Source organism: Ovis aries, chromosome 1 (genome assembly GCF_016772045.2).
Source record: "Ovis aries strain OAR_USU_Benz2616 breed Rambouillet chromosome 1, ARS-UI_Ramb_v3.0, whole genome shotgun sequence".
In the NCBI taxonomy this organism is placed as follows: domain Eukaryota; kingdom Metazoa; phylum Chordata; class Mammalia; order Artiodactyla; family Bovidae; genus Ovis; species Ovis aries.
In genome coordinates, this window is record NC_056054.1 from 27,309,995 (window position 1) to 27,330,925 (window position 20,931).

Sequence of the window (20,931 nt, forward strand, 5' to 3'; positions counted from 1 at the left end):
CCAGCAAATACTGCAAGATGTTAGTTGAAGAAGAAGGATTGCAGCTTTTGTGTGACATCCGGGAGCACAGTGAGGCAGACCCCCAAGCACAGCAGATTGCAGCCTCCATTGTAGATGACTTCAAAATGCATTTTATGAATTACCAGAGACCCTCTCTCTGTTGAAGGCCCTTCTTAACCTCAGGGCCTCAGAGGTTCTGTGTCTTCAGTATCAGGCCTTCTGCTGTATCAGCAATCAAATGTTGGACTGAAACAAGTTGTTGTTGGAGTTCGTGAGCTGAGCGCCTTGTTGGCCTTTTGGGGGATGATTTTCTGTAAGTTATAAGAAGTTTGGATTTGTGTGATAGCCATAATCTCAAATCAAGTTGGAATCATTCTTGGAGTACCTTTTCAGTAGTTTTGAAAAATCAAGCCCTGGACTTTGTGGGAAGACCTGTAAGCTTTTGTTAGAATAGTTAATTTTCTCTAGCCCTGACCAATTTCTTAACTGAGTATTTGTCAGAGGAAAGAAAAAAAGAAATACCTATGGGGGACCTCTGTATTTATGTTAAATTTCATGGTTGAAAGAATCTCCTGAATTGTTATTCCTGGCTATATGAGGCCTTTGGAAAAGAAATACATGAAAGAGTTCTAGGAAACACGTGTGTTTAAATGTATTGTTTGGAAGGCAGAACCTCTTTTGGAGGGAAGGGAAAAATTTTTTTTGATACATACCAAATTACCTTCCACTTGTTGGGTGGAGGAAAGAGAAATACATTTTTATGATTTTTGGATAGTCTACCTTTGACCTTTTTTCCTCCAACTTTATACATTAGACTGAATGAGCATAATAACATTGTGGGTAATTGGTGCTGGTGGGGCCTGGTCACAGGACTGAGAAGTGTTCAGATGAAAGATTATATAGTGAGTATAAATCTCAATCCCTCAGATTTTTAATTTGAGTGGGACTGTGACCAAAACAGAGGAAGGACTGTGCCAAAGATTTAAGGAGGTGCTCTTACCTAACTTGGATGAGAAAAACAACGAGCTTTTCTGAGAACCAACCTCAACCCCAGTATAAGCTATGAGAGGCTTTTGTGTCCTCTGCAAACATGCTCTATGGAATAAAGTCCTTCCTCACCTTATTATTGGCCATCAATGAAACATGTTATGCCATTCATCTAAATTTTTCAAAGAAACAAAATTATTTTTAATTGGTAGCTTATTTTAGGACTAGATTTTTATACTGTAAGCTGGCCAGATTCTTAACTGGAATGCCCCATATCATCTTTTGAAATCAAATGAGGTTTATTCTTATTCTAAATTGTTTTTTCAAACTATTGCTCACTGGTGTCCCACTGGATAAGGGGAATTTGTGACCTGCTTCCTTCAATAGCCCTGAAACTCCACAGATTTTCTCATTCACTCCTCTGTATGATTCTAAAAGTATGTCTTAGTTTCCTGACCTGGGTTCCATATGTCAGAACATGCTGTTACCAGATACTAGTTTGGGCTGATGTGAGGAGGATGAGTGGGAAATAGTGCCTGTTGAGGTCCAGTTCAGCACTGGGCACCTCTGTACGTTTTCTCTGATTTTCAGCAGTCCTCTGGGATAGTTTTATTCTCCCCACTTAACAGATAAGAAGAAGGAAGTATAGCAAGATGGTTACTTTCCTAAGTAGACAAATACAGCTCATGTGGTTGGTGCTGACTCCTAAGACTTGGGTTCTTGTCTTACTTGTCCTTCCAGGAAATGAGTACAGCTTTGAGGCACATTTGTTGTTGAAAGCAAGTCAACAGCGTTACTGGTCTGTGTCCATGCCCATGCCCATGGTTCAGTAACTCCTGAGCCTGCCCAGGCACAGGCTTAGGAAGCTCAGATCAGTTAAAGAATGACCACATGACTGTCTCTTGCCCTGCCCTGGTATAGGAGGAGGGCTGCTGAGGCTAGTGTGCACATGTGTATATCAGCCCCCCTTTATTTCAAAGTGCCATCATCTTGCTCACTTTTTCACTTGTGCTATTCCCCTCAGTTTTCCTCTTCTTGGCCTCCATTGCCTGTTCGATTCTTCAGCCTTCAACTGCAGTGTTACCTGTCCATTTCTTAATCTTCCATGTTGTCCACCTGAGTTAATCGTTCCCTTCTCAGGGCTCCCGAAAGTTACTAAATGAACCAGCAGATTTGCCTGCCACCCTACAGTTTACAAAAGGTTTTCACAGCAGTGATTTCATCTGGTTCTTAAAAGAACACTGTACATAATCATAACTCATGTTTATGGAATATCAGGTATTTTATTTATTATTTTTTAACCCTCAAAACAGGTTCATTATAGTTGAGGAGGCTGAGGCAAACAGTGAGTAACTGGCAGAGAGCTGAGTCTATTCAACCACAACCAAGGTTTCCTTATTATCTCTGTTGTACTGAGGGAGAAACAGGGCCGTTGTGGGGTGGTTCTTACAGCCTCTTGCCATCTCTGGTGAGCACCTAATAACCGAGACACAGAGGTCAGGCCTGAGTGCCAGTGCTATAAAGGCCCAGAGGAGTCTGTTTTATCCTTAGTTTATCGCTCTGTTAGGGAGAGACAGGTATGCTCCAAAGCAAACCCGACTCCAGTGATGAGCTCGCCTGGGTGAGGAGTAATGAAGGGAGCAGTAGCTGGCATCGTCAGCACCCTGGTACCAGGCACCGTGCCTGTCATTTCCTGTCCGTCGTTGTCCTTGTGAGGCAGCTGGAACCCAGAGAGGTGAAATGATGAGGGCAGAGGCGCTGCACTTCTTCCTTCTGGATCCTGCCTGTAAGGTGTGCATCTCCCTTGCTTCAGGTTAAATGGAGGTCACTCGCCAACAAATCTGGGGAGGCGCTTTTCCCTGAAAGCAGCCATGCCTTCCAGCCGATCCCGGGTTGGGATGTTCTGAAACAACATACAGAGTATCAGTTTGCAGGGACAGGTCCATAAACCAGTAAAGACTTACTCAAGGTTGTTCAGCCCATGGCTAGGCCAGAATCTAAGTCTTTCACTGTCTTTGGACTCCGGTGTTGGGTCATGCAAACCTGTGGGCCTTGGTGGCTCCTTGGTCTCCTCACACCAGCCTGATTTTGTGCACAGTGTATGTCCCTCTGAGAGCTCACAGTCTCATTCAGCAGTCTGAAATGAGGCTACTCAGTAGAAAAGACTAGGCTTTGTGGTAAGAGCTCTGGCTTTGAATCCTGGTATGCAGTTGGTTTACATCAGGTTCTACAAGTTCCCAAACCCCCGTTTAGGAGGATTTTTTGTTACTTGTTAGCCTGGAGATTAATGTTTTTGACTCACTAAGGAGTAAGGAGCTAAGTGGGTCAGCCACAGTTTATTGTCCCACCATCGAGCATACACAACCTATAGGCAATAATCAAGGCCTTGGCATCCTCCAGCCTGGGCTCTAGGCTGGTACAGCCTGGCCTGCACCAGTAGCCACTGATACAGAGAACTCAGAAGCTGCTATTCTCCTGTCTGGTTCCTCTGTGATTCTCTGGGCAGCAAAGTAGGGCAGGGTACAGCACCATTAGATGGCTGAGGAAACAGTCCCAGAGAGTGCTCTGTGGCTCCCCTGGGATCAGTGCAGGCTGACTGAGGAGAGGAGTACCCCAAAGACCGACTGTGTGGGTTGGGAGGAACCTATTCAACTGGTCATGTACTAATAGTACCCAAGGACCCCACTCTGGCCTGGCCTCTGCTTACAAGCATGCAGGACTGGCAGCAGACACGTACCTGGGCATAGCATATCCCTTCAATGGCCATCCCTGATGCAATGTCCACCTGCAAGAAAGAAGTGGTGCCTGGATCAGCCTTGCCCACCTCCGTGTGCCCTGGGCGCCAGCTCGCCCTGCTCTCTACACCACTTCCTGCTGTTTCCTGGATTCTTCCAGCAAACAATTACCCAGGCTTACTGTATGCCAGCCCATATGGAGAGAGATGGTGTGATAAGGAATCCCCTACTGGAGAGGGAACACCATTCATTCCAGAGGTGAAGCAGTGCCAGGATGAATGGGGGCTGTGAGAACAACAGGGACGGTTACAGACAGCCTTAGAGATGAGGAGGGAGTGTGAGCTGTGCTTGCACAGCCACTGTTCCCTCCTTCCCGACCTGGCTGCCTCACCATGCCTCCTGTCACCCCCATTAATGAACTCTGCTGGCTTTCCATTGCCCTCAGAACTAAGGCCTGCGTGACTTGGCCCCTGGCAGCTTCCAGTCTCTACTGTCCACTGCTTGCTATTACTCACTTAAAGGCACTATTGTAAGAGAAGTACTGTTCATAGCAGCAGTTATTTTCCCTACTACACAGCTGAGAAACCTGAGGCATAGAAAGGTGGAGTGACTTGTATAAAGACACAACAGTGTGTGGAAAAACAGGTCTTGGAACCCAGATGGTCCAGCACCAGGGCCCATGCCCCTAACCTCATTGCTGTGCTGACACACTCATCCCTTCCTCCTGTTCAGTTGAGTTGCTTATTTATAAACCTCCATGTTTTCTCTCGCACTTTGCAGTTTTTCTGGAATTCTTATCCAGCCTAAACCCCAGTTCTAGAAAACAATCTCCAGTGCAGCACTGTCCAGCCCTGTACACAGTAGCCCTATGGATGGTGCAGCTCTACCCTCTCCAGGCTGTCTGCGTGGTGCTCTTGACTTTTTATTAGTGATTGGTGTCAGTCCCTCTCCCCACCTTACGGGCAGTGACTGTATTTGATTCATTCCGGTGTCCCAGTTCAGATCCAGGTTTAGTGTGTAATGAATGAATAAGCTGATGTGTAGGATGAGTTAGCTGCAGCCAAGTCAGCATGCCTGAGCCCCGTCTGTGAGGCCGCATTACTGACCACCAGCATAATCCTGAGAACATGGACTGATAGCCATGCAGACCTGGGTTCTTGTAACTCATTTGCTCTGTGACCCTGGGTAAGTCATTTACCCTTTCTGGACTTCAGTTACCTTCTCTCTCCAAGGGAGAGAAATGAGGATGAAATATAATTTGGAGTATCACCTGGCCAAACTTCATTTTGTAGAGGGGTAAAACTAAGGCACAAAGAGAGAGGTTCAGGCTCCAAGTCTATTAGAAGAGTCCGATTCCGGAGTTCTTTCCAGCTGTGCTGTCCATCTGTGTGCCCTGAGAGCACTGCCTCCCACCCACCCCACTGACCTTAGCAGATGCTAAGTTCCGACCCAGAACCCTCTCACCTCTATTCCTCGGTCAATGGCTACTTTGCTCAGCCGCACAGCAATGGGGGCCTAGGGAAAAGCAAACGCTTGGTTGAGAAGGGGATCAGTCAGTGCTCACAGTTAGGCACATAAGCTCCATGATGGGGGAGGAGGTCTGGGTAGAAATCCAGCTATTCTAGTGACAGTATTTACTTTTGTTAGTGTTATACCTACTAATTAGCTAATGTTCCTTTTCAATAATGAAGCCTAACTGATTGATCCCTAACCCTCATAGTCCTGACCATCTGGAATTCTTGTCATTTAATGCATCCCTCTGGCATGTACAACATACTCCGTCGTACACATGCTTTCCCACCCACAGACTTGTCTGATGGTCACAGGCTGCCCCCCGTCCCTTCAGGGTGGGTTTAATCGAGGCTCAGGTGCTGAAGCAGTTGGCCATGTTCATCCAGTCAGTGGCGAAGCTTGGATCTGATTCCCAGTCAGCTTTCCCACTGCTGCTCCTGTCCTCCACCCCTCTCATCTCAGCAAACGCAAGCCTCCACCGCAAGCACGTTTTCCCCAGGAGGGTGGAAAAGGTCAGCAGTAGGAACTTGGACTTTGGAATCTGACAGGCCTGGATCGAAATCCTGAGGGGCATTTTGTAGGGGCCACTTGGAAGCAAGAGCACCAAAGTGACCATCTTTGCCTCACTGATCTTGCTTCTAGTTATTTTGTGCCACTGAAGGTCTGGCCCTCCATTCCCCACCGCACTTCCAGGCAAGGAGTGCGTTTGCCTCCTATTTTGTTCATATTATATTATTTGAAGGTTTTGTAAGACTTTTATCAGGAAAGAACAATTTAAAAAGTCTGTTAGCATGGAAACTATAAATGAAAAAACTAGCTACATAGGGGTAAAAGAACTTCAGACTGGGAAAAATACCACAGATTCAAGCAAAAATCAAGATCTGGGGGAATATATTTGTGATATTATGACAGAAGCATTTCCTTTACAAAAAGCTTTTATATATATAAAAGAAGTATATATATATACTTTTTAGCATTCACACAGTATGGAAAGCTAGTTCACAAAAAAGAAAAAAAGACACAAGGTGTGCTCGGTTTTACTTTTAAAGAAACATAAATCAGAACAGTTAGGTGCTTCTTTTCACCTCACATTTGGAAACTGTAAAAGATTGGTAATGCCCATTATTGTTAGTATTTGCACACATAATTGAATGGAGAATAAACTGGTACAGTGCTTCAGGAGGACAATTTGACAAGAGCTGGCAAAGTAGATAGATGCCCATGCTCTTTCATGTTGTAACTCTGTGTAGGCATCTGCCCTATAGATGCACTTCCAAGAGGACACTAAGATGTGCAAAGTTAATCACTCCAGCTATTTTTCGGGAGCATAAAGATGTCAGTAATGTGAATGTTCCTCACGAGAGTACTGGGTAAATGATGGCACATACATACCTTGAATGAAAAAGTGTGCAGTTTAAATGAATGAGGTTGATAAGTCTGTGCTGAAATGAGCAACTCTCCAACATATTAGGTAAGAAAAGAAAGCTGCATAGTGCTGTGTATATTATTCACTTTGTGTAGAAGGTGTTGGTATGATGTGTCTTTGGGGAGAAAGGTCATGAGAATGAAGAACTTCACTTTTTGATTTATACTTTTCCATACTGATTGAATTCTTTTCTGTGCATAGCTTATGTTTTTAAATGTCAGGTAGAACTGGACTAGCCTTTAAAGGTGTGTTGCTTGTCCCCTAAATTGTCCTAAATGAATTTAGAATTAGATGTTTGAGTATATGTGCATATTTTACATGAGCAATGAATATTTCTGAAAGAGTAGGCAAACTGTGGTCATCTCTGGGGAAACTGACTGGGGAACTGAGGAATGTTTTGGTGACCCAGAACATTTGTCTTTTTGCCAGTGACTGAAGTGTTTTAGGATGTGGGACTTTTCACTTTGAACCTGGACAGAGCCTGGATAACAGGATCACCCTACTTTTGATTTTTACTTAATGTCCTTCTTAGTCTTCTATCCTATTTGATTTGTTTGTCATGAATATAGCTACTGATTTCTCATTGGAGAAAATTAAAAACTATATCGCCATGTTGTCTCTGTGTTGAAAACACACATATTTATGTTTCTGAGTGTGTGTGTGTACATATATGTAGTTGACCCTTGAACAACCCAGAGCTTGGGCGAACCAACTGTCCATGCAGTAAAAAATCTGCACAGAACGTAACAGCCAACCTGCCCTGTAAAGAGTTCTACATCCACAAATCCAGCCAACCTTGGATCGCTTAGTGCTGTGGTATGTATTTAGTGGGAAAAAAAATCCATGTATAAGAGGATGAGATGGCTGGATGGCATTACCGACTCGATGGACATGAGTCTGAGTGAACTCCGGGAGTTGGTGATGGACAGGGAGGCCTGGCGTGCTGCGATTCATGGGGTCGCAAAGAGTCGGACACGATTGAGTGACTGAATTGAACTGAACTGAAGTGAACCTTCACAATTCCAACGTGTGTTCTTCAATGGAACACTCTGTGAAGAAGGTCAGTTAGAAATATGATGCATCATTTTATGTTATTTGGAAATGCGAACAGTGAGTCACAGTTGCCACAGGATATTCCATTACTTTGATATTCAAATGGAAAAGGTATTCAAATCCATATTCAAAGGGTAAAATATATTTACTGTTTAAAGGGAAAATCTGAGTGTTAATTTGTGGACCTTGTGTTTATTGATAGGCTCTTTGGGGCTGTAATCTCTGGAGCAATTTGACTGGCCCAGTTTTGGTAATTTGTCCACTACAGGGCAGCTGTCTACAACAGCATCTCTTGCACTCAGCCCATAGGGAATCTTCATATTTGGCACTCAGTTACTCACCTGGAAGTTAAACAGGTTGCATCAGAATGTCCCAGGATTTGCATTAATGATTCTAATACTAGTTTTTGGTAGGCTGTTGTTTTGGTATGGAAAGCTACTTTTAAATACTGAAATACTAGTAATTAGTAAAATACCATTATTTCAATATATTGAAAAATCAGAAGCCTGAATCATCTTGAGACTAAGCTCAAAGACCCAGTTTTTTATTTTATGCAAAAAGACAAACCTTAGAGTCCACAAATAGACCCCTCAATCTGTGTAAGTGTAATCAGCTACTACCCTGAGTCACTCAGAATCTTGTTATCAGTTCAGACTTTCTGACCAGGTAATAAGAGAAACACGACAGCATTAAAATGAACAGCATCAGACTCTCCATTTACGTGTGATGAAACTATAAACAAGAAATGAAGACAAAACAAATGCTTTTAAACCAAACTTACCATCAGTTTTTTATAGTCTTTGCCCTCAAGTAACTAAGCAAGTAAGTAAAGATCTCAAAGTTATAAAAAGAGGCAGGATATTTGAGGGAGATTTTTCCCCCCCCCCTAAATAAGATAACTCTTTTTTTTACTTTTCATGAATAATTCAAATATTGTGTTAATATTAAAATGATAGAGTATGGTTAACAATATTATATTACTTTTGTAACATGTCTTTAATTTTTTGTATTTGAAATCCATTAAATATTTAGTTTGTTCTTTAAAAGTTTTCTACATGGTCTCCACTCCTTAAAATACTAGCTATCATATGTATTTCTGTATTATGCAGAATGGATGCCAAAATAGTGTTGTCTTTGTGGTATTATTGCAGTCACTTTCTTTGACTTTGATGAGCAGTCACTTAACCTTGTTGGGTCTGTTATAGCACAGACGCGACAGGCATAATCACCTCAACTGGACTGTTCTAACACTGGGACACCATTAAAGTACCCAGGACTGCTTGTGTCTGATTGCCTCTGAAGGATGAGGGCGCACCATATGGGCTCAGTGAGTATTACGGCTTAACAGAACCTGGCTGCATTTCAGCTGCTTGCCTGTCTTGTGGAAACTTGGGACCTCCCTCTGGCTCTCTTAGAGAAATGAGAAGCCAGTGGAGCCTCTCGGGTACTTGGAGGTTACATGTAGGCAGGGCCTAACCTACTCCCTGGCATCTATACTTCTGGGGAGACTATGCTAATAGGCTATTTGAGGATTAAAAAAGAGTACGGGCCTTAACACATGTCCTGCGTCATGCATTTCAGGTGCTTTTCCACCACGTGTATGGTCGAAAGATGGGCTGGTAGTTCTTTACCTGCTTTAAAGAATCTGGCATTTTCAATTTTGGAACACAGTCATGCTTTACTGTCCAGTACAATAGCCAACAGCTAAATGTGTCTATTAGCATTAAAATATGGGAAGTGTAGTTGAGAAATTCAAATTTTAATTTAAGTAATGTGGCTACTGGGGCTTCCCAGGTAGCTCAAGGGTAAAAAACTGCTTGGCAAGCAGGAGCCTCGGATTCAGTCCCTGGGTTGGGAAGATCCCCTGAAGAAGGAAATGGTATTCTTGCCTGTAAAATACCATGGACAGAGGAGTCTGGTGGGCTACAGTCTGTGGGGTCGCACAGTCGGACATAGAGACAAAAACACGTGGCTAGTGACTGCCTTAGTGGATGGCACAGATAGAGATCATTTGCATCATCTCAGGAAATTCAGTTTTACAGGCTGTTCTGAGAGTTTTCAAGCTTAATTGATCCCAGCTCCTCAGAACTCAATTTTGATCTTAAGTTAAAATCTGGTTTAGTATTATTTACTAGATGGCTGAATGGAAGCAAAACTGCCAAAGACGGTTAATTTTATAAATCTGGGAAAATGGACCTTGTGTGGTTGCATGAGACACCCTTGTCTTTTGGCCTCCCCACCTGTGATCCCCAGTGGCAGGCCCGCCCGTGCTGAGCGGCAGTCGTACCTGGGGCAGGATCTCCTGGGCCAGTGCTCGTGCCCGGTGGTAGGCAGCATTGCCCTCCTCGTTCTGGGCCACAGCGTGGTTCACCAGCCCCAGAGCCTGGGCCTGCGCCCCACTCAGTCGGCGGCCTGTGAAGATGAGCTCCTTCGCCAGGGCCACCCCCAGGCATCGAGGCAGCCTCTGAGTCCCTCCTGCCAGGATGGAGTAGGGATGGTGAATCCTCATGGAATGTGGGGGCCCAGGGGAGGCCCTGGCTGGGAGTCAGCCAAGACCTCTCAGAGGACAAGATTGGGTTAGGCTGGCGGGGGAGAGCCCAGGACATAGGGCAAAAGAGGGAAGTAGGGAATTGTGCTGGATAGAGTGAACAGGTAGAGGATGGATGGTGTGTGTTGAGATTACCTGCTCCTGGGAGGAGCCCTCGGGTGGTCTCGATCAGTCCCATGACAGCCGAAGAAGCTGCTTAGACAAAACAGAGTGAAGCCCCCACCCTGTCTTCCAGCTCCAACCCCAGAGAAGAGGAGAGGAGACGCTGTCTGCGGGCTCTGCTTATCCCTCCAACAGATCACTTCCCTCATGGTGTGGCCACAGCCAGACTCCTCTAGTAGCTGCCTTTGGAAGAGCCCTAGCCTGGAAGTCAGGAGTCCCAATACTCACCCTATCTCCACAACTCACTGAGCAACTCTCTTAGCCTTTCTGAGCCTTGTGGATGGGGAAAATAAAAGTGATAACATCTCTTTTACCTGCGTTATAGAGTTGCCAAGGATCAAGGGAGGTCATGGAGCTTAGCACAAGGAAGGGTTCCTGGATGATACCCACTACCTATTTGTAACTTAATGGATTCTCAGTCTCATGTTAACTCAGGTCTGGCCTAGAGTGTCAGTGACTCCTGCTTCCACCAGTTTTTCCTCCCAGCTTTTTGTCAGCCTGAAATTTTCCTGTATTCTGATCCACATCCTTTTTTCTGAGTTGCATTTCCTGTGAGAAGCCCTCCTTGAGTGTCCCACCCCACAGGCTTCTCCTGAATTCCCTCAACACAGTCCCTCCGAACCATGCAGTATGGGAGGGAGGGGTTTACATTCACCCTCCTATCCATCAAACCCTGCAAGTTAGCTCCCCTAAACACAGGCAGGTAGAACCAGAGTTGGTGCTATGACCTGACCTGGTATTTTGATGGCTTCTCTGCTATGTATCACGTGGATATAAAGTCCCTCTATGCCTGGGGCTACATGTTAAAAAAAAAGTTCTTGGTGGCAGGAGAAGTAGGAGCACCGTGATAACACTCAGATCTTCTCTAAAGTGAGCAAGTGTTAGTCGCTCAGTTGTATTCGACTCTTAACCACCCCATGAACTTTAGCCCTCCAGGCTTCTCTGTCTGTGGGATTCTCCAAGCAAGAATACTGGAGTGGATTGCCATTTCCTTCTCCAGAGGATCTTCCTGACCCAGGGATCAAACTCAGGTCTCCTGCATTGCAAGCAGATTCTTTACTGTTTGAGCTACAGGGAAGTCTCAGATCTTCTTTGATTGGCTCTAAAGAGGGCACACCTAACCACCAAGTCAGCAAGGTTAAAAGCAATTAATTATCTTCATCCTCCCTGCCCTCCACATTTTGAAGTTCAATTTCTCCGAGCTACTGATGCAAACCTCTGTGGATTCTGATAGAGCTACTGTAGGGCACTGCTCCTGCCCAGTCATGCTGTGATGAACTGGGCATGTAACAGACTGGCCTCATGGCTCACCTTTGTTCACAGCATGATCGATACAGCCGGCTTGGACAGAACTGGAAGACTGAGTAGATACCTTTGTCCCCAACCTTCGCTCTCTATGTTCTTTCTAGTTGTGTCAGCAGTTGGCCCAGGGTTGGTACAAACAGTCCTGAGCTGAGGGCAGCTGACTCTGAGAAGGGGCGAGTCCTGTAGCAGTCAGGGGCTGGGCGGTGGGTGGGAACCACTACTGCCTGAATTCCTTGGCTCCCACTTTGCCTTTAGTTGTGGGGTTTGTTGGAAAGCTGAGAGCAGTGGCCGACTGCAGAACCCCCAGAATTAGCTGGTTTCATTCACTCTTCCCTCCCACCCTTCCACACCTCTCCCCGTACCCAGTACCTGCCACTCGGAGGTCACAGGCCAGGGCAAGTTCCAGGCCTCCACCCAAGGCAAACCCATCCATAGCTGCAATGGTGGGTGCAGGGAACGCTGCTGTGGAGACAAAGGAGGGCTCAGCCTGCGAGGCCCTGGTAGGACCAGGACAGTGTCTCAGGGTGGGAGACGGTCTAGCTGGTTCTGATAGACGGCTCCATTGGTCCCAAGTTTGGGGAGCTTACCTGGTACCTCAGCCAGGTTATCTTAGCAGTTAGTTTTCCCACTGGGGAAAGTTGTGGGATCAGCTGGGGAATGGGAATGGGGAGGTGAATGGGCAGGGTGATGCCTGGTCAGGCCCACCCTCCTGTGGGCCTCCCTGGGACCTGCCTTCTTGCTTTCCCTTCTCATTGTGTGTGTTGGGAACAGAATTGAATCTGACAGGGGGAAGGCAGACGGGCAAACAGGTGATGACGACCCAGGGTGATCAGTGAACTGAGAAAGGAAGCTTGGATGATGGGCCAGGGATGGCTTCCTTGAGGAGGAGGCACTGGTGGTCTTAAAGAATGCATAAACAGTTCAGATGGCCTAGGAGGGATATTCCAGAAAAAGGAACAAGCATTTATCAAAGCCTGCAAGTATGCTTGCTGAAAGTTGACTCTGGAATGGCCAGGCTTGTACCCTGAGGGCACAGGGGCTGGGGGTCAGAACCAGCAGGGCACTAATGCTGGGGAGCCAGTGCCCTTTGGATCCTCGTGACACCCTCCTCCTTGTAGAATTCCTTATCCCTGCCCCCTCTCCCTGGGAGAATCCTCTCTCCACAGAGCTCACAACAGAAACCATTCTGTCTTTAGAGTATGGTAGATTGGGTGAGGCTGGGATCAGCAGGACCCCTGAATGCCCTCCTCCTCCCCACTCCAGAACCCTCACCAATCTCAGTCATCAGGCCTCGGAGCCGCTGGACAAAGAGCCCCACTTCTGCCTCACTCATCTGCTCCCGCTCCTTCAGGTCTGCACCTGCAGATGCAAGGGTGACAGCCCTTGGGAAATGACCTGGCACTGAATCCCAAGCTGTCAAAGGATCCAGCAATGGAAACCTGAAGAGAAGCAGCCAGAGAGGAAAGAGAAACACCAGGAAAACTCGGTCAGGGGAGCCAGGGAGGGAGGAGGAGTTCAAAAAAGGATAGATGCAAAACCAAAAAGATAAATTGGATTCATCACAATTAAAAACTAATGCATCAGAAGCCACTATCAAGAGAGCACAGACAACCCATGAATGGAAGGAAATACTGGCAAATCACACATCTGGTAAGGAACTGATATCTAGGCTATGTAAAGATTTCCTACAACCAAAAACACAGAGGACTTCCCTGGGGGTCCAGTGGTTTAAAACTCCATGCTTCCACTGCAGGGGGCACGGTTTGATCCCTGTTTGGGGAACTAAGATCATGCAAGTTGTGTAAAGTGGCCAAAAACAAACAAACAAAGGACCTAAGTAGACATTTCTCCAAGGAAAATAAGCCAGTGGGATTTCCCACCAGGTCCAGTAGCTAAGATTGGGCTTCTAATGCAGGTGGCCCAAGTTCGATCCCTAGTTGGGGAACTAGAGCTCTCATGCCTGAACTAAAAGGTTGGGCATGTCACAATGAAGATTGAAGATCCTGTGTCCCTCAACTAAGACCCAGTGCAGCCAAATAAATATTTAAAAAAAGAAGATAAGGCAGTAAGCACTGAAAAGTGTTTTCAACATCACTGGGGAAATGCAAATAAAAACCACAATAGGATACTGCTTTTTACCCATTTAGACGGTGATTATAAACAACAAACAAAAAAGTGTTGACATTGGAGTGGAGAACTCTGATGTACTGCTGGTAGGAATGTCAAATGATACAGCTGCCATGAAAAATATTTTGGTGCCTCCTCCAAAAGTTCAAAGTAGGATTGCTATGTGTTCCAGCCACTTTACTCCTAAGTATATACCCCAAAGAATTGAAAGCAAGGACTCAAAACAGATAGGTGCACACCAGTGTTCATAGCAGTGTTAATCACAATAGCCAAAATGTGGGAACCACCCAAGTCTGTCAACAGATGGATTAAAAAAATGTGGAATATATATGTGAAAAGGAATATTATTCACTTTTAAAAAGGATAGAAAGTCTGCAATATGCTGCAACATGGATGAACATGAAGTACATGATGATAAGTGAAATAAGCTAGCCATAAAAGGGCAAATGTATGATTCTACTTGTAAGAAATAGAGTAGACAAATTCGTAAAGATAGAAAGTAGAATGGAGGTTACTGGGTGTTAGGGAAATGCGGAGGAATTGCTTAATGAGTGTGTAGTTTATTGAGATGATGAAAGTTTTCTGGAAATGGATAGTGGTGATTGTTGAATAATCTTGTGAATGCACTTAATGTCAGTGAATTTTACACTTAAAAGTGATTAAAATGTAAATTTTGTGATTAAATGTAAATTTTGTATAATGTATAAAATGTGACAACTCACAAAACAATAAATAGTAATATAAAAATTTATTATTTTTCCTGTTTTATTGAGAAATAATTGGCATACATCAGGTATAATTATTTTTTAAAAGAAGGGCTTGGTGGAAGAGGCTGAAGGTCAAGGAAGATGAGGAGTGGGTGCAGGGGACAGTGGCATGGGGGCGGGCAGGGTCCTTGGTGAGAGTAGTGCCAGTGGAGGGTCACTGAAGGCCAGATAGCCGGAGCCTGAGGCAGTAGTAAGAGGTGAACATACTGTCTGCAAGTCCTAGATTATGGGAAAGTCAGTTGGTAGAGCCCTTGGGAGTCTGATTAGTCCTAACCCCTCAGTGACAGATCAGGAAACTGAGGCCCAGAGAGAGACAGGGACTAGCCCAGAATTCCAGAGCAAATTAGGGGCAGATTCAGACCTCCTGCACGCCCCCTACTTTCCTGTCGTTCGCTGTGGGGATGAGGAGCGGGGCTACCAGTCACGAAGTGACTGTGATGGAGCCAAAGGAAGAGGCCGGAGTCGGAGGAGGGCCTTGATCAGGGCAGTGGGGTCAGGCAGACTGGTCCGCATACTTCCCTTGCCACCTCCCTCCGCAGGCTGCTCACCGGGATCCTGACCATTGAGGCCTGGGGACTGAGCCACATGCCCTTGAAACTGCCTAAGAATCACTCGCTTCCCAGCCTCGCCTTCCGTCTCCCCAGTGCCCCCTCCACAGCCAGCCCAGAGTCAGTTCTTAGCTCAACTCTCATTCGCTTGCTTCTTGTGGGCCTGGGATGCGGCATTTCTCGTTTCAGAAAGGAAGTCCATGGTGCTTGCCCTGTTGTGAGGACCAAATGGTGCAGAGACGTGGAAGAGCCTCATTGACAGGGACTGAAAGCTTGTGGGTGGGCAAAGGGGCAGTAAGCCAGTCCTATCTTGGCCACAGACCTGGTGAGTGTCGTTGGACTCCATTTTCTCATTTCCTCAATGAAGGGTCAGAACGGAAAGAACAGGGATTTGGGAGTCAGAGAGGTCAAGTTCTAACTGAATTCTCACTAGCTGTGTTGCTCTAAGCAAGGAATTTCACCTCTGAGTTCACATCTTTAAAATGGGAATGGGTCCTGTGCTGTGTGCTAAGTTGCTTCAGTCATGTCCGACTCTTGGCAACCTTATAGACTGTAGCTCACCAGGCTCCTCTGTCTATGGGGATTCTCCAGGCAAGAATACTGGAGTGGGTTGCCATTTCCTCCTACAGGGAATCTTCCCATCCCAGGGATCAAACCAGTGTCTCCTGTGTCCACAAGTGGGTTCTTCACCAGTAGTGCCACCTGGGAAGGCTGAGTCCTATGCTAAAACAACCTAAATATTCCCTAAATGCAGGCTGGTGGGAGCCCTGGGTTGGAGGCAAGGAAGGAAACCCACCTGCACAGAACACACCCTTCACTCCACTCCTGAAGATCAGGACACGCACTTGCCGGTCCTCCCGAAGCTGGGCCAGAGCTTCCAGCAGCTGCAGAGGAGACCCGATCAGATACCTCCCAGCTCAGCCCCAGCCCACCCTGGTGCCCCCCCGCTTACTCACCTGACTGACGAAGACGTTCCCCAGGGCATTGCGGGCACTCGGTCTGTTCATCAGAATCTCAGCAATTCCTGCAGGGGACAGGGCAGTGTCGGGTGAGCCAGCTGCCCTGCTCACTCCTGGGCTGGGGCCTGGGATCTGGGCAGCCTCTACCCTTGATGAGCAGTGTGACCTGGGGCAAGTCACACACACTCAGGCCTCAGTTTTCCCAACCATAAAATCGGGAGAATAACCCTTGCCCTTTCTGCCTCACAGAAGTGGAAGGGCTTGAGGACCTCGGAGCACCATGGGGAGAGGGACGAGAATGACTGCCCCAGTGGTTCCTGCCTGCTTCTGCCATTGTGAGACACACACACACACCTACACACCGACACACCCCTTCTTCAGTTTCACGTGTCTCTCTCCATGTGATTCTTTTCTCTACAGAGGAACTTCTTCCTCTCAAGCTGAATGCGTTAAGATAACACCACCACCCAGAAACCTCATGTGCCCTGTCTCATTCACTGCTCCCACCTCCCCCTAAAAGAAACAAGTCTCCTGACTTTTTATGGTGATCACTTCCTTGCATTTCTTTACAATTTTATCACACAGATGGTCATCTCTAGACCATGTAGTTTCAGTTCAGTTAAGTTCAGTTGCTCAGTTGTGTCCGACTCTTTGCGACCCCATGGATTGCAGCACACCAGGCCTCCCTGTCCATCACCAACTCCCGGAGTCCACTCAGACTCACGTCCATCGAGTCACTGATGCCATCCAGCCATCTCATCCTCTATCGTCCCCTTCTCCTCCTGCCCCCAATCCCTCCCAGCATCAGTCTTTTCCAATGAGTCAACTCTTCACATGAGGTGGCCAAAGTACTGGAGATTCAGCTTTAACATCATTCCTTACAAAGAAATCCCTGGGCTGATCTCCTTCAGAATGGACTGGTTGGATCTCATTGCAGTCCAAGGACTCTCAAGATTCTTCTCCATCACCACAGTTCAAAAGCCTCAATTGTTTGGCGCTCAGCCTTCTTCACAGTCCAACTCTCACATCCGTACATGACCACAGGAAAAACCATGGCCTTGACTGGACAGACCTTAGTTGGCAAAGTAATAACTCTGCTTTTGAATATGCTATCTAGGTTGGTCATAACTTTTCTTCCAAGGAGTAAGTGTCTTTTAATTTCATGGCTGCAGTCACCATCTGCAGTGATTTTGGAGCCCCCCAAAATAAAGTAAACTTGCTAATTAATTAAAAAAAGAAAACTCGTAAAAGCTTGTTAAAGTCCTTAGGTTCTGCCTCTAGCCCTGTCTTTTGCTCAGAGACATTTATTAAAGAAACTGGGGCGGGACTTCCCTGGTGGTCCATTGGCCAAGACTCCCTTAATGCAGGAAGCCTGGGTTCAATCCCTGGTCAGGGAACTAGATCCCACATGCTGCAACTAAGATTCCAAATACTGCCACTAAGACTGGCACAGCCAAAAAGAAATAAGAACCTGGGGCATTGACCTGTAAGTTTTCCTGCAGCATGGAATTAACTGATTGCACACTCATGGGGCAAGTGAGCAGATGCCTCTGTGATAAGAATTTAACAACTAATCCCGAGGCTTGAGCACATTCACATTCTCTCCTCTTTGGCAAGAGAATATCCTTTGCCCTACTCGTGATATTCTTTCATGAGAACCAGTGAAACTTCTTGAAAGGCTTTTCCGTATTCAGTTAGTAATTTTCTTGCCTTCCATTCTCTTAAGTCTTCTCCAGTCCAGCTCCCATCCCATCACTCGGCAGAAACCATTCTCACCTAAGTGAGACCAGTGTAACCAGTGTAATCACATCACTAACCAAGGGACATATTTCCATCCTGCTCCCAGGCTCAGCAACAATTAACTCTCCTGACCAAACACCTGCTCCTCCTTGAACATTTTCTGCTGTGGCCTTTTTGTTTTTTTTTTAGTACACAGTTTTTTTGTGTTTTTTTTTTTTTCAGAACAATTTTAGGTTCAGAGCGAAATGGAGTAGAAAGTGCTTCCCTGATGGCTCAGAGGGTAAAGAATATGCTTGCAATGCAGAAGACCCGGGTTCAATCCCTGGGTTTGGAAGATCCCCTGAAAAAGGAAGTGGCAACCCACTCCAGTATTCTTGCCTGGAGATTTCAATGGACAGAGGAGCCTGGCAGGCTACAGTCCATGGGATTGAAAAGAGTCGGGCATGCCTGAGAAAGTGTGGAAGTTCCCATAAATCCTTTGCCCAATGCACATGCATAGCCTCCCACCAGAGTTGGACATTTGTTACCAAAGATTAACTTCCATGCCTATGTCATTACCACACAGCTTTTATGTTTACCTTAGGGTTCACTCTCGGTGTTGCATATGCTATGGGTTTTGACAAACGTATAACAACATGTACTTGCCTGTGACTCCACATTTTCCTGGCCTTCCTACCTCTCAGATGATGCCCTGCACTTCTTTTCTAGGTTTTCTTCTACCCAATTTAAAATATCTCAATTCATTTATTCAACATATACCTGTAATAAATAAGTCTTGGGTATATAATGTACATCATGGTGACTAGAGTTAACAATATTTGTAAGTTGCTAAAACTGTACATCTTAGACATTCCCCTCACTCACACAAAAATGTGTAAGTGTGTGGTGATGGATCTTAACTACATTTACTGTGGGGATTATTTCATAATGTATACAAATACTGAACTGTTATGTACATGTGAAACAAATGAGACAAAGCAAAGGCTAACAGAGTTTTGCCAAGAAAACACACTGGTCATAACAAGCACCCTCTTCCAACAACACAAGAGAAGACTCTACAAATGGACATCAGCAGATGGTCAATACTGAAATCAGATTGATTAATATTCTTTGCAGCCAGATGGAGAAGCTCTATACAGCCAGCAAAAACAAGACCAGGAGCTGACTGTGGCTCAGATTATGAACTTATTGCAAAATTCAGACTTAAGTTGAAGGAAGTAGGGAAAACCACTAGACCATTCAGGTATGACGTAAATCAAATCCCTTACCATTATACAGTGGAAGTGACAATTAGATTCTAGAACTGGAGGAGTTCAGAGGAACGGGAGAGCCCCGTGAGGCATGACAGGAGAGTCAGGAGGGCTGCGTTTGCTTGTCTGCCCCTTCTCCTTCTTCCCGCTTCCCACGTGCTCGCCTCCTGTACACTCAGGACTGCCCTGCACCAGCCTGCTTTCCTCTGAGCTCCAAGCCTGAATATATCCTGCTGCTCACTTGACATCTAGACCAACATGTCAAAAAATGATCAGTCTTTCTTCTGCTCCTTTGGTGAGTGAATGACATATCAACTCGGAGGTCTCTTCTGTTGCCTCCATTCTTCTGAGAGTAAACTTGAAGTTTACTCAGTGTCCGAGGCAGACAGTTCAACCTCTTGGATCTCAGACCTTTCAGCTCACACCCTGCCCTCCTGCAGCCACTAAGCTGGCGGGCTCTTCCTTCTATTACATGAATGCCCCAACTGGCCCACTGTCCTCAGTTTTGCCTCCCCTTCCCCTTCCACATTCATTCCCGCATTTGGGTCAAAGTCATCTTTCTAACCCAAATCTGACCATATTCTTCTTGCTTCCCTTTTCATCAGAATTCAGTCTAAATCCTTTTACCACCCAAAAGATTCCCTACAGTCTGGCCTTTGTACATCACTCTGACCTCATGTGCCGAATCAGGGCCAAGTGTGGGGGAACAGGGACCGACCCTGGGCAGAGGCTCAAATACTCTTATGCCTTATCGGCTGTTTCCCCTCCTGTAAAATGTCAGGATGGATTAGAGGAGTGTGTTCATCAATCCTTTGGTCTTCAAAGGCCTCTTCTTCTTTTCTCTCAGTGTACCTAGTTTTGTGGAACAAGCAGAATTTATTATGATGATGTTCTCAGTGTAAGTTGATCTGAGATACGCGGAAGGGCCAGTGAAAGTTCTGGTGCTCTCAAGGGCAAGGCTTTACAGCCACAGTTAAAGAACTGTGGTCTAGGACAGAGAACTGTAATATGCAGTCTAGGTGGCTTCGTCAGCCTCCCTGGAAACCTTCATAGAACTCTTTGAGCCCCTCAGGCCTGGAGGTCCCACTGAGGAACTCAGATGTCCCAAAGGTCCTCCTCTCCAGAAAAGAAAAAGTTGCAACCTGGGGAAGGGAAACTGGTGGATACAGAGAAACCACATCAGAAGGGTTGAGGAGAACAGTCTAGGTCCAAGGCCACTGTGGCAGATAGACTTTAGAGGGGCCCCGGTGTTCATATCCTGAATAATCCCCTTCCCTTGAATGTGGGCAGAACCCGTGAATTGCTTCTAACCAAGAGAACACAGGAAAGGTCATAAAAGATCACTTCTAAGATTAGGTCCAATTATATGACAAGAATAATGAGATGTCACTTCTGTGATTAGTTTATAATGTATAAAGAGCCTGTATTGGACTTCCCTGGTGGTCCACTGGTAAAGAATCTGCCTGCCAGTGCAGAGGACGTGGGTTCATTTCCTGACCCAGGAAGATTCCATATACCGCAGGGCAATTAAGCTAATTCACCACAGCTAGTGCCCAGACCCTTAAACCTGCGAGCCACAGCTGTTGAAGCCTGCGTGTGCTGGAGCCCAAGCTCCGCGACAAGAAGCCAACGCAGTGAGAAGCCTGCACACGGCAATTAGAGCGCAGCCCCCGCTCGTGCAGCTAGAGGAATCCTGCGTGCAGGAAGAACCAGCGCAGCCACAACGAGATGAAACTTGAAAAGCCCGTGTTACTAGCACATGCTAGTGGGCCCATGGATATGGTCCTGTGGCAGGGTCCTGTGGGCAGCCTC

The 20,931-nt window shown here is 46.1% G+C and overlaps 2 protein-coding genes across 9 annotated transcripts in view; one reads left to right on the forward strand and one right to left on the reverse strand.

Moving 5' to 3' along the window:
- ZYG11A (zyg-11 family member A, cell cycle regulator) overlaps positions 1–8,759 on the forward strand; it is a 75,492-nt gene extending 66,733 nt beyond the window's left edge. For all 4 annotated transcript variants that reach the window (XM_004001985.6, XM_060409277.1, XM_060409282.1 and 1 more), the window contains one exon: positions 1–8,759. In XM_004001985.6, coding sequence (XP_004002034.3) covers positions 1–164 — 164 coding nt within the window. In that variant the 3' untranslated portion in view covers positions 165–8,759.
- LOC101117028 (enoyl-CoA hydratase domain-containing protein 2, mitochondrial) overlaps positions 2,251–20,931 on the reverse strand; it is a 25,897-nt gene continuing 7,216 nt past the window's right edge. The window contains exons 2-10 of one of the 5 annotated variants that reach the window (XM_015091984.4): positions 16,127–16,194; positions 15,967–16,054; positions 13,001–13,087; positions 12,098–12,190; positions 10,397–10,453; positions 10,001–10,188; positions 5,187–5,237; positions 3,725–3,772; positions 2,251–2,890 (exon numbers count right to left, since the gene is read on the reverse strand). In XM_015091984.4, the coding sequence (XP_014947470.2) occupies positions 2,813–2,890; positions 3,725–3,772; positions 5,187–5,237; positions 10,001–10,188; positions 10,397–10,453; positions 12,098–12,190; positions 13,001–13,087; positions 15,967–16,054; positions 16,127–16,194 (758 nt within the window). In that variant the 3' untranslated portion in view covers positions 2,251–2,812. Of the gene's footprint in view, positions 3,773–5,186; positions 5,238–10,000; positions 10,189–10,396; positions 10,454–12,097; positions 12,191–13,000; positions 13,088–15,966; positions 16,055–16,126; positions 16,195–20,931 lie in introns of all 5 variants that reach the window. The other 4 variants (XM_042248226.2, XM_060409311.1, XM_060409305.1 and 1 more) reach the window with 4 other exon arrangements.